Source organism: Brachyhypopomus gauderio, chromosome 5 (genome assembly GCF_052324685.1).
Source record: "Brachyhypopomus gauderio isolate BG-103 chromosome 5, BGAUD_0.2, whole genome shotgun sequence".
Classification (NCBI taxonomy): Eukaryota; Metazoa; Chordata; class Actinopteri; order Gymnotiformes; family Hypopomidae; genus Brachyhypopomus; species Brachyhypopomus gauderio.
Window position 1 is genome coordinate 2,823,244 of NC_135215.1, and position 15,588 is coordinate 2,838,831.

General features: G+C 43.7%; 2 protein-coding genes across 5 annotated transcripts in view; one reads left to right on the plus strand and one right to left on the minus strand.

Annotated features, from left to right (window-relative positions):
• Positions 1 to 75: 75 nt before the first annotated feature.
• On the minus strand, positions 76 to 7,547 carry LOC143514091 (uncharacterized). Of its 2 annotated transcripts, XM_077004883.1 has the most exons (9): positions 7,110 to 7,547; positions 5,384 to 5,820; positions 4,904 to 5,021; positions 4,729 to 4,822; positions 4,387 to 4,483; positions 3,015 to 3,116; positions 2,411 to 2,586; positions 1,933 to 2,034; positions 76 to 1,432 (listed from the first exon to the last, which is right to left on the minus strand). In XM_077004883.1, exons 4-9 carry the CDS (start codon positions 4,812 to 4,814, stop codon positions 595 to 597), a joined length of 1,401 nt encoding a protein of 466 aa, XP_076860998.1. In that variant the 5' UTR covers positions 4,815 to 4,822; positions 4,904 to 5,021; positions 5,384 to 5,820; positions 7,110 to 7,547; the 3' UTR covers positions 76 to 594. The 2 variants fall into 2 exon arrangements, with proteins under 2 accessions (XP_076860998.1, XP_076860997.1); XM_077004882.1 differs by lacking the exon at positions 4,729 to 4,822 and having other exon boundaries at positions 77 to 1,432; positions 4,904 to 5,820.
• Positions 7,548 to 7,613: 66 nt separating this feature from the next.
• Positions 7,614 to 15,588, plus strand: part of rassf3 (Ras association domain family member 3) — a 30,966-nt gene continuing 22,991 nt past the window's right edge. The window contains exons 1-2 of one of the 3 annotated variants that reach the window (XM_077004884.1): positions 7,614 to 8,207; positions 14,937 to 15,070. In XM_077004884.1, coding sequence (XP_076860999.1) covers positions 7,745 to 8,207; positions 14,937 to 15,070 — 597 coding nt within the window. In that variant the 5' untranslated portion in view covers positions 7,614 to 7,744. Of the gene's footprint in view, positions 8,208 to 10,783; positions 10,920 to 13,735; positions 13,815 to 14,936; positions 15,071 to 15,588 lie in introns of those variants that run through there. The other 2 variants (XM_077004886.1, XM_077004885.1) reach the window with 2 other exon arrangements.

The window sequence follows — 15,588 nt, forward strand, 5'->3', positions numbered from 1 at the left end:
AATTTGTCACTCCTTGTAGGACTTTTTAAACAAATTTAAACAAAGCTTGAAAAACAAAATAATCAACAATTTATTTACATTTATAACATCCATATCAAGAATCAACATCCAAATATACACTTGCTGGAGTTTTTAAACGCTGTCCATTCTGTTGAGTTACTACCTTGGCCTAACTAGTTGTAAAGTCAGAGATGATGGCTCATTTGTTGCTGCCATTTTTGTTATAGTCCTTCATCAGTGCTTTCCAGTTGGCAGGAGAATTTTTGGTTGGTGGACCATCTCAGTCCAGTGTCACGAGGTTAAAAAAAAAAAACTCCAGCAGCACTTCTGTGTCTGATCTACCCACACCAGCATCACTGCAATGCTGAGAATGAAAAACAACCCAAATAATACCTGCTATATGGGGGTCCTTAGTATTGAAGAACTAGGTAACGGATGTAAGTGACTGATGGATGACAGCAAATGTAATTGTAGAAATACAAAGTGGTCCTACATGTTCATTGGAGCTGAAAAATTTGACCATTAGAGTAAATCCATCATATTTTTAAAGTGTTCACTGAGAAAAGGACTCCACAAAAGAAATGTGACACACAGTTACGCAATTTTCTTTCTTGACACACTTTTCTTCTTTATGTTCAGCACACGTAACCTGCGTGACCTTACAGGTTTAAAAGTCTCTCTAGCGTCACGTTTGGCCTTCTCAATACGTTGCCGGTATGCATGCAGGGCAGAGATCTTGCATTTCCTAGAAACTATTCCAAAGTTAGCAAAGGCCATTTTGTGTGCTTTCTGGATTGTATTGTGCAGTTCTCTGCTGTACTTGTAGTTTGGTGAGTGACTCCATTCAAGCAAGTCTGACAGCATGGTCTGCACTGTAGGCTTTGGTTTAGGACACAGTTGATGGACAATCTCACTTTCAGTCATGGGCATGCAAGAAGAGGGCATGTTCATTTCAAGGATATCCGCAAGATGTAAGCACACACATTTTTCTTGGTAACTGTTGGCAGTACAAGTGCAAAAAGCAGATTGACCTCTGAAGACAAAAGTGACATTACCATCATGGTGGTATACTGAAAGACAGTCTCCATCTATGTAGAACTGATCATTGTCAAAATATTGTTGTGCCACTCTATTGCGTAAAACTTGTATGTTTAAGCCTCTTCTTTGTGCCTCAGTTTTGGCCATCATAGTGTGCTTGCACAGATTGCCTCTGTCATAGGTTTTGCAGTCACAGAGCATCCAGACTAAATCAACTGTAATTATACGAGGGTCTGACACTGTTGATGTGAAATCTGCTGGCAGTGAACATCTCCCATCTTCACCTAAGTGAATTTTTTCGTGCAGACCATCCCCCAGCATACTTGTAGTAGGTACAGAAGTAGATGAGGCTGAAGTGTTAAGTCGTCCAGCATGTGCGAGGTCATCCAAATAACTAGAAGAAAGCAATACTTAGTATAATATCACAACCAATGAATAACAAGTAAACAAAAGTACAAGAGCCTAATTTAATTTGATTACTTTATATATTTTTTTCCAAGGAAACAATAGAGAAAGTCTTATTTATTAAAGTTTCTCCATGCAGCTAACATAATAGCTAATTGATGAAAACCAAGACCTAATTGTGACAGGCAGGTGTGAGCAACTGAAAAGGAAGCGATCACGCCAAGTCTCAGGGAAAAAGGATGGTTTAATAAAGAGTGCAAACCAAAACCCGTGTAATACGTCCAAATGAAGGATATAATGACCAGCGGTCAACTGGTACGACGACAAGACATATATAGACAGACAAACGACCATCAGGTGGGAACGGATCACTGGCTCCGCCCACCTGAGGGGCGTACACGACATCACAAAACAACAACAACAACAACAGCCGCTGTGGACGGAGGCGACCGGTAGGGGGCCGCCTCACCGTGACACTAATGAACTTACTTGTAGTATTTTTGGACATCTCCACAAAGCAATTGAAGAAGCTGGTCAACTCGTTTGTTTGCCTGACCTCGCAAAAACTGGTATTTTATAGTGAGGAAGAATCTGAAAAGGGAAAGAAACATACAAATATATATGTACCTAGAATGTACCTGTGGAAACAATAGTGATGGTCAGAACAACGGTGGATTAGAAACAAGAGTGAGGGTCAGAATAGCTGTGGATTAGAAACAGGAATGATGGTCAGTATAGCTGTGGATTAGAAACAGGAATGATGGTCAGTATGATTGTGGATTAGAAACAGGAGTGATACATTATCAGAATACATTATGCCATTTTACAGTTGCTGAGATTAATCTGTGGAAACATACGAGTTTGCTTTATTTACATAATTCCTTAATAACTGATTGCAGGTACTACCTGTATGATTACTACTCTATGCCATGCCACTCCCCGTTTTAACTGCTTTGAGAATGAGTACCTCTCTGCTTTGTTGTTGGTGTCACTGCTGTTGTGCTGAAACAATCGTCCAAAATTTGCCCAGAGTGCGGCAAAAGGAAACCATTGGTCCCTGAGGTAATGGGTTACCCGGCTGCTACCAAACTGGGCCTCAAGGTCTCTACACTTTGAAGCAGACACACTTTCAAATTCTTCTTCCTGAAATGTGTCACAAGCAGATGATGACCTTTTTCAATTTATCTGGCAAACAATGTAACATACAGAAATATATTGTCGCTGTCGGACGGAAACCTCTTATCTCGAAAACGGCTACTTTTCAGGAAACACCAAAAACCGTAAAACCGTTTATGTGTGTGTGTGTCACATAGCAGGTCTGTGAGGCAGTGTCTTGTTGTGTGTGCGCGCAGGGAAGGTGTGTATGTGTGTGTGCGTGTGTGTGTGTGCGCGCGCGCGTCCCGGCGCATGACCGAGCAATGCCGTTCTGTAAGAAGCCAGAGATAAAATCCTCAAAAATCGAGATACGAGGTTTCTTCCCGACATCGACGATATATATTTTTCTTTGACAAAGTGAAACAAGAATAATAACATTCAGTTGCAAGAGGTCACAGAAATCCCTTCTTTAGTACCGTCATGCAGGCTTTCATTGTCATCATGGCATGTATAACGGTGTTTCTTTGGGCAGTTGATAAGTTTCCTCCATCTTTTTTCACCAGCCAGCGATGCACAGCCTTGAACATACAAATACAGGGAAGCTTGTGTGATTTGGGACGGGTCATTGCACGAGTAAAGGCAGTGCAGCTTTTAGGAATCAGCTTCTGTGATTATACTATTATACTAGAGTGTTTCTGTCACAATCACTAAATATTGAAATTAATAATAATGATAATATAAATAACAACAATAATAACAGCAACTATTATTATTATTATTATTATTGCTGTCAATTCTATTTGTGTCAATGTAAAAGTTGTTAAAAGTTATACGTAGATAGTAAATTGTTGGAGAAATAACAAAATGCAGCTGAAAAGTATATTTTATATTTCTGTAAACCATAGGTGTCATACTCAAAATTTGGCCCACAGTGTAATCATATTTGGCCCGTGAGACAATACCGCATGACTAATAGAACTGGTCCACTGGTATTATACAGCACACGTATCACTAATATCACTGCCATGCTCTGTGGGCTCTGCTGGTGTTTTGGTAGGTCAATCAGGACAGGACTCAACCTCCCTCTCCTCTGTTGAATGTAGTCATAGCGGCCTCATGCTGCTGCTGCTTTATTTGTTTAGTATTTTTTTTAACATATAACTGATTGTATTGATTTGAAAACCTGAGTTTGACAGACCTATGAACACTGGCTGAACACAAAAATAGGAACACCACACAAGGGTTACGTTATATATTATATAGTATTTAGCTTTGCTTGTTCCGTTTGTTATGTTTAAGCAAAAATTGTTTATGACCATATGAATAGATTCATTGTTATATCTGGAGGAAGATTTTTTTCAATAACTATCAATGTTGGCCCGCGACTTTGTCTAAGTTTTCACTTTTGTCCCACTGTGTATTTGAGTTTGACACCCCTTCTGTAAACCATTCTGAAAAAAATTAAGGGAGGCAAGTAGTGCATCAGCTAAAATTGAGAACAGGCAAAATTATTTCCAAAGTTGAATGATATTATTATACCGTCACAGCTTGTTCTTTAATTACACTGTATATAGGGAAATATATAAAAATATATTTATACTAACTAACTGAATACTACCTACACAAATAATGCAATTCCTCCAGAAGATATTTGAAAATTGTTAAAAACATTAAGTAGTGTTTTTCTACTTGTTGTTTTTAATGTTACAAAGTAGTGATTTTCAGACCAAATAAACCATTACTGTTCGGATAAATATTTTTTTTTTTCATTCCTATTTTCTCAGATAACATGTTTACACATTATATGTTTACCCTGAATATTCTGTGTTATGGAAGTGTAATACACACCTGCAAAACATGAAACCAGCATAAGAGAACTTTGGTCTTTGGGAAGGTCTGTCGTATGGCACCAAGTTCTTTTAAGTCACGATCTATCATTACTGACCTACAAAACACACACACACAGAAAATACATATGCAAATTGAAATATGTATGGGGGTACAGTGGTATGGGTGCAATTCTAATTGTCAGGTCAGGTGGCTGGGTATGACATTGAACATTTGGACATGTTTTTTGAGAGAACATGACTAGTGTGTGGACAGACAGGTGGATGGACAGACAGGTGACTGGGTACAGGTGAGTGGGCGGACGGGTGACTGGGTATATGTTGGTAGGTGATCGGGCAGTACCTCTTGGTGGGTACTTGGGCGAGCGGGACTGACTGGGTATGGGTGGATGGGTATTTAGGTGGAGTAGGTGTGAACAGGTACAGCATGGTCAGCTCTTTATATTAAAGAAAAAAAAAGAAAATGCTTTCATTTTAAAACGCTATCATGTAATTTTTCCACATGCATTTGCACTCACCTTGGGTAAAAGCCTGGATTGCTCGAGGACAGGCTCTTCAAGCAAACAGTCAGTGTTTCAGATGATTCATGGCTTACAATAAAGTAGGCAAAAGGAACTCCTCTTCCCGTTTGATTCACTAATAAAAGGGCATAAAAGGCATAACCATATGAGGTTAAACCTTTGTAGGACGCATCCATGAAAATCATAGGATTGGGACTTTCTTGCAAAAGAGCCTTCTGTGCTGGTGTTTGAACAACTATAATCAAGGGTTGATCTTTTGTGATTGGTTGATAAAAACAAATGTTTTCCTTCAAGACAGTGCTGATCAACTTGTCAACACTCACAGAATCATCAATATCAGGTAACATGATGCATTGCAAACTTCGCTTCACTAATCTAACATCATTAGGAGTGAGATAGTATCTTCTGTTGTGCTTATCTGTGTGCCCATGACTTTGTGCCCAATTACAACTTTTTAACACAACTTGGGATACTGACAGTCCCTGGTTAAGCCACATCTCCACAAATCCTAATAGTTCAGGATCAATTGGGTTCTTCGTTAGCTCTTCAGGATTGGATACATTGTGTCCAGTATGTTCCAACATGTGTCGAATTATTACAGCGTTGTATCCAGCCTCCCTGACCATTTTAAAAGAAACATAAGCCTGGCATGAATTGGCTCTTGTTTTACTGGACTCCCCTTTGCTTTGTCCTTTTGCCTTATTTGATCTTTCACAGGCATAAAAATAATAGTCTTTGCAGGTGGACTTGGGTGCATGGAAAAAATAATTCCTTTCCTCTTGGATCTTGGTGATGTAAGAGTCCATAAATTCCTTCTCATTTCCATTAATGAGTTGGACTTCTGTATTTACTTTGGAATCTTTGGACTTCCTCAGATTTTTTGCTATTCCTTCAAGCCACACCTTCTGCATTGTCTACAAGAAACACAATTAGAGATATTAATAACTTGCCATAATGAAATTTTAAATGAACTAAATCTAGATTTTATTATATCTAAACATAATAAAAAATAAAATGATATACAAAACAATGAATATTATGAATGTGCAGGAAAAAGCAAATGTACGTCATGTCGACTGCATACACATTAGAATATTCTTAACATAGGAAAGGGATGTAATGAATAAAAAATGCTTATAGAATATTTAGGAGCAGAATGTAGAGGAGCTGTACTGTAAGCTGCTCTAAGAACAGAATATAAACATAACCACCACAAGCTGCTTTACTGTAAGCTGCTCTAAGAACAGAATATAAACATAACCACCACAAGCTGCTTTACTGTAAGCTGCTCTAAGAACAGAATATAAACATAACCACCACAAGCTGCTTTAGGAGCAGAATGTAGAGGAGCTGTACTGTAAGCTGCTCTAAGAACAGAATATAAACATAACCACCACAAGCTGCTTTACTGTAAGCTGCTCTAAGAACAGAATATAAACATAACCACCACAAGCTGCTTTACTGTAAGCTGCTCTAAGAACAGAATATAAACATAACCACCACAAGCTGCTTTACTGTAAGCTGCTCTAAGAACAGAATATAAACATAACCACCACAAGCTGCTTTACTGTAAGCTGCTCTAAGAACAGAATATAAACATAACCACCACAAGCTGCTTTACTGTAAGCTGCTCTAAGAACAGAATATAAACATAACCACCACAAGCTGCTTTAGGAGCAGAATGTAGAGGAGCTGTACTGTAAGCTGCTCTAAGAACAGAATATAAACATAACCACCACAAGCTGCTTTAGGAGCAGAATGTAGAGGAGCTGTACTGTAAGCTGCTCTAAGAACAGAATATAAACATAACCACCACAAGCTGCTTTACTGTAAGCTGCTCTAAGAACAGAATATAAACATAACCACCACAAGCTGCTTTACTGTAAGCTGCTCTAAGAACAGAATATAAACATAACCACCACAAGCTGCTTTAGGAGCAGAATGTAGAGGAGCTCCACTATAAGCTGCTCCAAGAACAGAATAAACATAACCACCACAAGCTGCTTTAGGAGCTAACTATTAGTAGGCAAGTTAGATTAGCATGTTAGCACGTTGTGGTTAATTTCAAGGTAAAGTTAAGCAGGCAGTCAGCTATCAGCCGTGCTAGCTAGCTCAGTGGAATAACTTCTCAACCGCTATGCGTTCTCCTGTTTAAAATAACCAAGAGGAAAACATGTCAACTTGCCATTACGCCTGCACTTACCACTTTATTTGAAGGATTCTCAAATAATTCTCGTGGTCCTCTCTGCTTCGCTGCTCCGTAGCAACGGCCGTTTGGCGCAAAATACAAATTGCTGATAGCCACGACGGCCGTTTGGCGCAAAATACAAATTGCTGATAGCCACGCCCCCCTGTGTTCCGATTGGCTGTTTCCCAGAGCCAATCGTATGTCATGCTGCCCTGAGAAGATATTTCAATAAATAAAACTCCAACGTGCGTAGAGGTACCCCTGCAGCGCGTGCACGCGCCCCTCCCTTACGCCACTGCTATACATAAGATACATTCATACGTACATAAACATTCACCAGCATAATAAAACGTCAGTGTGACGAGGACATTATTTTCTAAAGTCACGTGGATTTAAAAATCATTTGCCACGCTTACTCCTGAACGTGACAGGTACCCTGCATCTTTCTGAAACACCTTGGCTCCTTTACTGAAACCTGACACGCGCATTGCACCCAGTCTTGTTGCAGACAAGGGTGGTCCGTCCAAAGAAACCGAGCATGACTATCTCTCTACGTGGGTTAAACATCTTATCACAAACCTTCTCAAAACGCCTGGCATGTCTACAGCGGCGCGTTGCAGGTGCTTAACGCCGGACTCCGCCAATGCGCCATGCATCACAGTAGGAAGTACTCCCCAACGCACCACGCCGATGTCGGTCCAACTTTATCGGAACCTCTGCTCAACAAGTTACCAAACCTGATAGCGGACGGCTCCGAAGAAAGCCTGGAGGAACTTTCCAAAAAGGAGAAATCCAAAATGCTCAACTCGAAGGTGAAAGCAGTGAGGCGAACACCTTCACCGCGCGATCGTCACGTCGAGGACATCGAGAAGATCTGGAGAGAACCGCAGAACGACGTAAGAGAACCGTTCAGGTGTACCGAGAACGGGGGGGCCGCTCCTCGGTCCAGGAAGAAGGGCTACAAACCTCCAGACGTCAGGACCATCTTTTGCGCCAAAGACCCCCGGGTGAAAGAGGAGAGGGGAGAAGGACACCTGTTTAGAGAAGATGCGGCGAGGGACTGGTGCGATGTGTGTTGTGATTACATCTTTCAAGACGGCCTGACGTGCTCGGGTGAGACACTTTCACATTAAACCATAGCCTACATTAAAACAAAATTATGTACATATAACTATTTCTTCTCGCTTATTACACGTTCTTGTTTAAAACAAGACACGCAAAGGGACAGTCACGCATAAAGGCACGTTGTCAGAAAGAAATATATGTGTAGATTTACGAACATTTTGAACAGACAACAAAGCGAGAATGGGTCACATGAATTTAAACAAAAGTCGAAGGCGGTAGACTCTGGCACGCGCGAGCGCACGCGGGAGCGCACGCGCTCGTGAGCATGCCGTTGGACTGGTTTGCTGTACTGGTCTATACTGTGATACGTCACTACCAACATTCCGAAGAGGGGTCATTAGAGAAAGACTACTCATGCGTAAGACAGGCCTGCTATACGTACTTCACTTTAGTATCACTGCTCATTTACTCGTTAAAACTCATCTCTGGACGCTTTTTTGGACGTTCAACTTCTGACAGGTCGATATTTTCCTTCTTTACTGTCACATAAGCAAGATCACATAGTTTCTCTCAGAGATGGGATCTGCATTTCTACTATTGTGGTCTCCAGATCACTCCATAGATGAAGATGTAGACATCCTTTAGCACATTTGTCTCTGACTGCAAGTCACAACCCCATTGCTTGATTAAGTCCCCTCATTTCACCCCAAAACGACCTTCGGTTAGACTCTGGCCTTCGGTCCTGTTGCCATATGTGGTTGTTCATTCACAAGCAGCCTTCACCGAGTCCACTCAAACGGAACACCTGGACGAGGGCGACTTTCCTGGACGCTCCCTCACACCAGACTCAGGAGATCAAATAAACAGGCGACAGAGTGAGAGTCGCTGGATCAAGTGATTAAGATAATAGCCTGCTCTACACCCACCATGCATTTTTCATCATGCCCTCTCGGGCCTCGTAACGGAGGCCTCGTGGCATTCGGACCGGCCGCTCTTCTGATGTTGCGACAGTTGTGAGCCGTGAACGCACCCCCCCCACCCCCGTGAGACCGTGAACGCCCCCTCCCCCCCCACCCCCGTGAGACCATGAACGCACCCCCCCCCCCACCCCCGTGAGACCGTGAACGCGCCCCATCGTCACACCGCTGTGCATACTCTTGTCTTCGAGACTTGTTCTCTGTGTGTAGGCGTCGGATCTCGTGTGTTATACAGGTGCCCGTTCACACGATGCTTTGGTGACCCACGTGTGGGTCAGCAGTCCTCACGATGACCTTGTTATGGCTGGCCGAGACGAAGTTAAACGTGTCCGTAATAAGAAGGCCAGTGTGGATGTGGTGTAAAATCACAGGTTCACCTGTGTCGATGGTTTTAAACGTTACAGTCAGCTGGTTGGAGGGGTTCAGCCTAAATACATGTCTGATGATCATTCTTCTGTCATGTCATGTTAAAGAGGTTATTTTAGGCTTGGCAAGTAAAGTTTATTTATATAGCACACTGTTTAAACTGAGCTGAAAGCCCACACAAACAAGAACAGTGTTTAAAGTGAACCGAAAGCCTGCTAAACAAGAACTGAGTTTATTTTAGATTTACAAGCAGCTAGTATTGGCGCTGTAGTATTGGGGCTGTAGTATTGGGGCTGTAGTATTGGGGCTCTAGTATAGGAGCTCTAGTATTGGGGCTCTAGTATTGAGGCTCTAGTATTGGAGCTCTTTGACTATTCATATTCTCAGACAAATAGTTCCATTTGAAAGCGGCATAACAGCTAAACTGTGCGTCTCCGTGCTCAGCCGATACCGTAGGCAGATCTAACTGTAATCATGTGTAAGTTCTGCTCGGCTCATTAATGTTGAAGTCTATCAGATAGAGTCGCCCATCCTAAACCATTATACATTACAATATGTAATAGTTCATAATTAGTCAACTCTATAACATACTTGTGTAGGAAATTAAAGAACGGTGGTGACGTATTGCTTTGTTTTGCTCCTACTGTGAACAGCTCTGCCTATAATTTTGAATTATACTAAACATTTTTGAAAAGAAAAATCTGATTTTCTTGCTTGTTCCGTGCACTGTGCTACATGATTCTCAGAGTTTCAGGTTTCTCTGGCTCGTCTGTATTGTTTCTTGCTATTTGACACTCACCTGTTGGCTCCCCTAAAGTCCATCTGCTTGTTTGTGTAGCAGCAGTGGCAGTGAGTCTAGAAAGGACTACACAAACCAGCAGATGGAGTTTAGGTAGCTGTCACCGCCCCGTGAGAGCGGACCCACGACCCACAATAGGCTGCCTCTCAACCAGCTGACCCTGAACACAATGGGACACCTTGGGGCCGGCAGACAACTGTAGCCCCTGCCACACACACAGACACGTGTGCACACACACATACACTCACTCACTAGGCAGGGTGGCTTACCGAAAGGGGTGAGCAGCTCAGGCAAGACTGAATGAGAGAGGGAGAGAGGGAAAGACAGGGACAGACAGACAGAGAGAGACAGAGAGACCGAGAAAGAAGGGACGACGAGGGGAGGGGAAGACCGTGGTTCTCAGCGGCCGCGGCGTTTGCCTGTCAGATGCACGGGAGGAGTGTCCAGTGTGAGCGGAGATCTCGGAGGTCAGGGCTACCTGGGATGCCTTGTCAGTGATGGCACTGGGGAGGGCGTTCGCGAGGACTCTGAGGAGACTGACCGCACTTTTCTACAGCTTCCCCAAAGCCATGCGCCGCTCTCGAAGGCTGGAGCTCAGAGCGATCTGGAGGTCCTCTGGTGAGTCCAGCATCCAGCGTTGTGCATGTCATCATTTTGTACGATACAGTGAAAAGGCTGATTTTGGCAAACTGCTCACAGCTTTGATTTGTGAGGGGATTCGTTTAATTGTAATAATTTCACATGTTCTTCTTCAAACAAGGTTAGAATGATGGAGCAATGAGTTTGACTTATTCCTACAAAATATTGCTGGGTATAGCAAATTCTTACTGCATTTATTTATCATGGAAATCTGTAACCTGTAGGCTTGAACACCTTCTCCTGTTCCTGCCACTCTCTGTGTTCTGTTAGTGTGATTCCCTTAATGATGAAGCCCTTATTAACCTAATCGGAAAGTTCACTACTGTGGCCAAGACAGAGACCACGTTTATTGACAGAATTTCCAGTGAAAAATGAGGATGAATTCTTAATTTAACTGTGTTCCCATGTGTGCCTTTCTTATTATAGTTAGATACATACAAGTTATACATTTTTCAGTGTCAGAAAAAAAATCTATATATGTACTTAACAGAAATTACATAAAGCCTACAACACTAAACAAACATAAAACAAACATATATTAAACAGAAGCTTCCCGCACTGGTACAAAATCTATCAGTAATTAATTTATCTACTCTATATATTTTTATTCATGGATTCTCCCAAGCTTCAAATCCCTGAGTTACAGCTGTGTAACTCCTAAAGATGTCGTTGACATGATTTTACTATTCAAAGAGATGCTGACATTCACACACGCACCTGAAAACCACCTTTGCTGCTTTGCAAATATACGACAATGTGACCTGCATAAACAAGAGGAAAGTGTAGGCGGGCCCAGTTCTAAAAAATGGTGGGTGTCTCTGACTTTTGCCCAGTATAACAAGAGAAGGCAAATGGTATAAAGGTGGTCCTGTAGGTATAATGACCACCAGTCCCTCCCAAAACACATCAGCACATCAGGTCTTTGGTTACAAAGTGGGATAAGCAGGGTCTGAACTGACATCATAACCTGCTGTCCCAATAGATCAGGTTTCACTGCTGAGAGGAAGGAATGAAAAAAGACAGACAGAAAGGGGAGTTCAGCCTCCAGGTCATTATTCAGTCTTGGGTACAGGGCCTGAATAAGTTTGCATGTTGAGAGTAACGCCCCTGTTTTCATTGGCATATCCACATGCTACTCACCTGTGTGACTGACACCAGCAGGAGGGATTCTGGACCTTTGTGTGGGTGTTGGGTTCATTCTGGCATTTCAGAAACCTTGTGACCTTTAAAAACTGCAGTAGTCACAGCGGGGCCACACAGACCCGGGCAGTGTAAACATTAGCGGTGTGTGAGGACCGGACTCGGGCGGGGGTGTTTTAGAGTCGGGGAGTGTCTGACAGCGGTATGTGAAAGGTCTCACGGCAGGCCACCCAGTGCTGTCCCTGACCCGGGGGGCGCGCTCACGCTGTGAGCAGAGGAGGAACGATTTGAGAGGGGGGGTAGAGTTTCGGGTGTGGGGCTGACGCGTGGCCGAGTGACCTGCCTCGTGTCGGGCAGGTCGCCTGGCAGTTTCTGTCACTGCCACAGCCGGGTGGAGTCTGGTCATCATTCAGCCAGAGCAGAGCCGGGCGAGACGGAAGCCGAAGAGGTTGCGGTTTGTGCCTCTGAAGAAGAGTGTTGGTGGAGCGTTGTTTTAGCTCAGAGTAGTGCAGGAATCTTTTCCCAGGTTGATGATCAAACAAGGAAACTTATTTGTACTGCAGTAAGTGTGTCATGGACACATCATTTATGCATTTAGTTGCCAATTAGAGATTGAGTGATGTTCCTGTATTTATTATATATGCATTATATGTCAGTTTATCTTATTTTTATTTGACCTATAATATTAGAACTTTATAAAAAGAAAAAAAAACTACAAATACTGTAAAACAGTCTGTGGTCTACAAAGCATCAGCAATATCTCTCTCTCACACACACACACACACACACACACACACACACACACACACACACACACACACACACACACACACACACACACACACAGTCACCTGTTCAGGGAATCTGAGACCAAACGAGAGAGAGTGGGAGGCCACCAGGCGTCCACCAGGCGTCCACCAGGCGTTTGGGCCAACTCCCTATGCTGTCGTCAGAAGCGACATTTTTATCTAATCGTAGCTGGAGCTTCACATGTTGCTGTCCCAGAAGTCATTTTTTTTCTGGGTGAAAAAAATGCAGACACACCTCCAGGAGAACCAGACACCCGTCTGGGTGTGTGCTGCTGTGAGTGATGACTTAACTCCAGAGTGCACACGCTCGATAGAACCGGCTCCCCCTCATTACAGGAAGTGCAATTACTGCCAGTATAAAGCAGCACTTTTCAGTGGCCCCGGACAGCAAACCTGTGTGTGTGTGTGTTATAGAGATGTATCATATGTAGTGAGTGCACATGCCTGTGCCTGGGAGCTGTTTCCAGTCCTGTGTGTTTGGCTGACAACACAGAAGCAGAAATATGAAGCTCCTCCCTCCTCTCACTCACTGTGTCCATCACTGGTGAACCAGGAAGGCCAACATTTGACAGTCAAATCACCCCACTCAGCGCATCAGGAGAGAAGATCGAGACAGACTAGGAAAGACTCTGGGGGGGGTGAGAAAGAGAGAGACAACACAAATAAGAAAGGACTGAATAGCCAAGGCTGAGAGAGATGAGGGACTTAGCGTTTTTATTGTGCATGGCTAACAGCTTCTCTGGGGGAGGCTGTGCTAGATGGAGCTCCGTCAGTCAGACCGCAGATAGAGGTGGAGAAGGACCGGTGAGGAGTCACGGAGAACGGGGTGGGGGCCACCCCCATTACCGAGCGTCCGCCGGGATGGGAGCAGCGGTGTGCAAACTCTCCGGCAAAATCACCCAGCACATCAAGCGCAAATCCCCAGGTAGGACCCGACCTATGGGGACGGAGATGTGGCGTCTGCCTGGAGTTTGTCCCCGTGTGTGGTTGGGGGCTGGCGAAGGGAGCCGTCCCTGGTGGAGGTCCCTGACGAGGGCTGGACGCCCTGGGTCTTCGTCCCGTCAAATCAGACTGCTTCGGTGTGGCTACCTGGTCCAGAGCCAGGCCGCACTTCTTTGAAATGCTTTAAGGTTTCACTTTGACTCGCAGCCTGTGGGCTAGTGAGCAATTCTATGGGAAGGGCCTGCGTGAATGCTTGCTATCGGGAAAGATAAGATTTAAGGCGCTAATTCAAATCTTTGTTTGTATTGGCTGACAAATGTAAACAAACCTCTGCGTTGTGCTCGGCATGATCGTGAAAGGACGTCGTCAGATACGGCCTAGTGGAATATGCAGTGTACACTTCAGTTACAGTTTGAGGAAAACCCACCCTGTGGGTGCACCTCACGCACGTACTGAGACTCTGTTTGCACACAAAGTATCTGTAAAGTTCTGATTTCATTAACCTGCCGGTACTGCAGTATGACTTTACAAATCTAACGCAAATGATGAACAATCTGACAGGACAGGTGATGGCCGGCCTGGGAGGGGCAGCCCCCTGATAACGGGGGAGGGAGACCCCAGTCAGCTGCGTCTGTCCCAGGACTGCCATTCAGGGCCCAGAAAATCCTGCATCATGTGTAATGAGAAAAAGTGACACTGAAGACAGGAAAGAACAGCAGCGGTTAGTTGAGTGCATCGTGCTCGTGTTCACACTTGTGAAATTGTGAGAGAAGTCAAGCTATGAAGGAAACGCGACTCATTAAGATTCTGCATCGTTAATAAGGTGAATTTGTTTGGCCGACTAGGATTGGATTGTTGAACCAGTGCTGATTACACATGCAAACCAACACAAAAATATGTGCAGAATGTAACTGAATACGAGTGCACGAAAGGCTGTGGTGCTTTCATTACAGCGTTTGCATGTCATGCAAATCCTCACTAAGGGCTTAATGTTATTGATGGTGACTCGTAAAGGCACATTTAACATTTGTTTGTGTTATATGTGAAGGCTGTCCTGTAAATGAAGGCTTTTCTGTCTCCTTTCCTCTCCTCTTCTCTCCTGCAGGTTGTAAGTATACCTGTCATGCTCAATGTCGTGACCAGGTGACACTGGACTGCCATCAGAATGGATCTTCTAGTGATGGGCTCCTCGGTGTCCTTGCCCAAGACCACTTCAACAACAACCAATCCTCACTCAGTGTAAGTTGGATTTGGGTGTGTGTGTGTGTGTATGTTTGTGTACAGTATACATTGTACCAGTAGTGGATAAGAGTGTCCACAAGAGGGAGCTCAAACAACGATAGGGGGACTTCACATCAATAACTGGAAGGTGTTTCTGCAAGCTTTATTATTGTTTTCACACTCAACAGTGCAATGCTATTTTACTCATCTCACTCTTGTAGAACACTTTTAACACTTTTTTTGGCCACCGTGAGCTTTGAAGTTGCAATAATGGTTTTCCTTCTGTGAGTGTCTAATCCTCAGGTCTGACCATAGCAATTACTATCCTGCCCGAGACTACAGTTAAACTCTGCTCTCTGTAATGAGTGTGTGTGTAGCAACTGCTGCAGGACGCTGACCTGTTATTTAGTGTCATAGAAACACGCGAGTGCACACGCACACAAACACACACATACACAAGTGCGTGTGCGCACACTCTCGTGCACACATACACACTTGTGTGCACACACTCGCATGTGCACATTCATACACACTGA

Bases quoted from the DNA above. Each gene is read 5' to 3' on its own strand.
- LOC143514091 (XM_077004882.1), bottom strand. From the start codon at position 5,817: ATGCAGAAGGTGTGGCTTGAAGGAATAGCAAAAAATCTGAGGAAGTCC. The intron at 2,587-3,014 runs GTACTAAAGAAG...GACACATTTCAG, and splicing joins CAATGAAAGCCTGCATGACG to GAAGAAGAATTTGAAAGTGT. The intron at 2,035-2,410 runs GTACTCATTCTC...TTCCCTTTTCAG, and splicing joins ACCAACAACAAAGCAGAGAG to ATTCTTCCTCACTATAAAAT.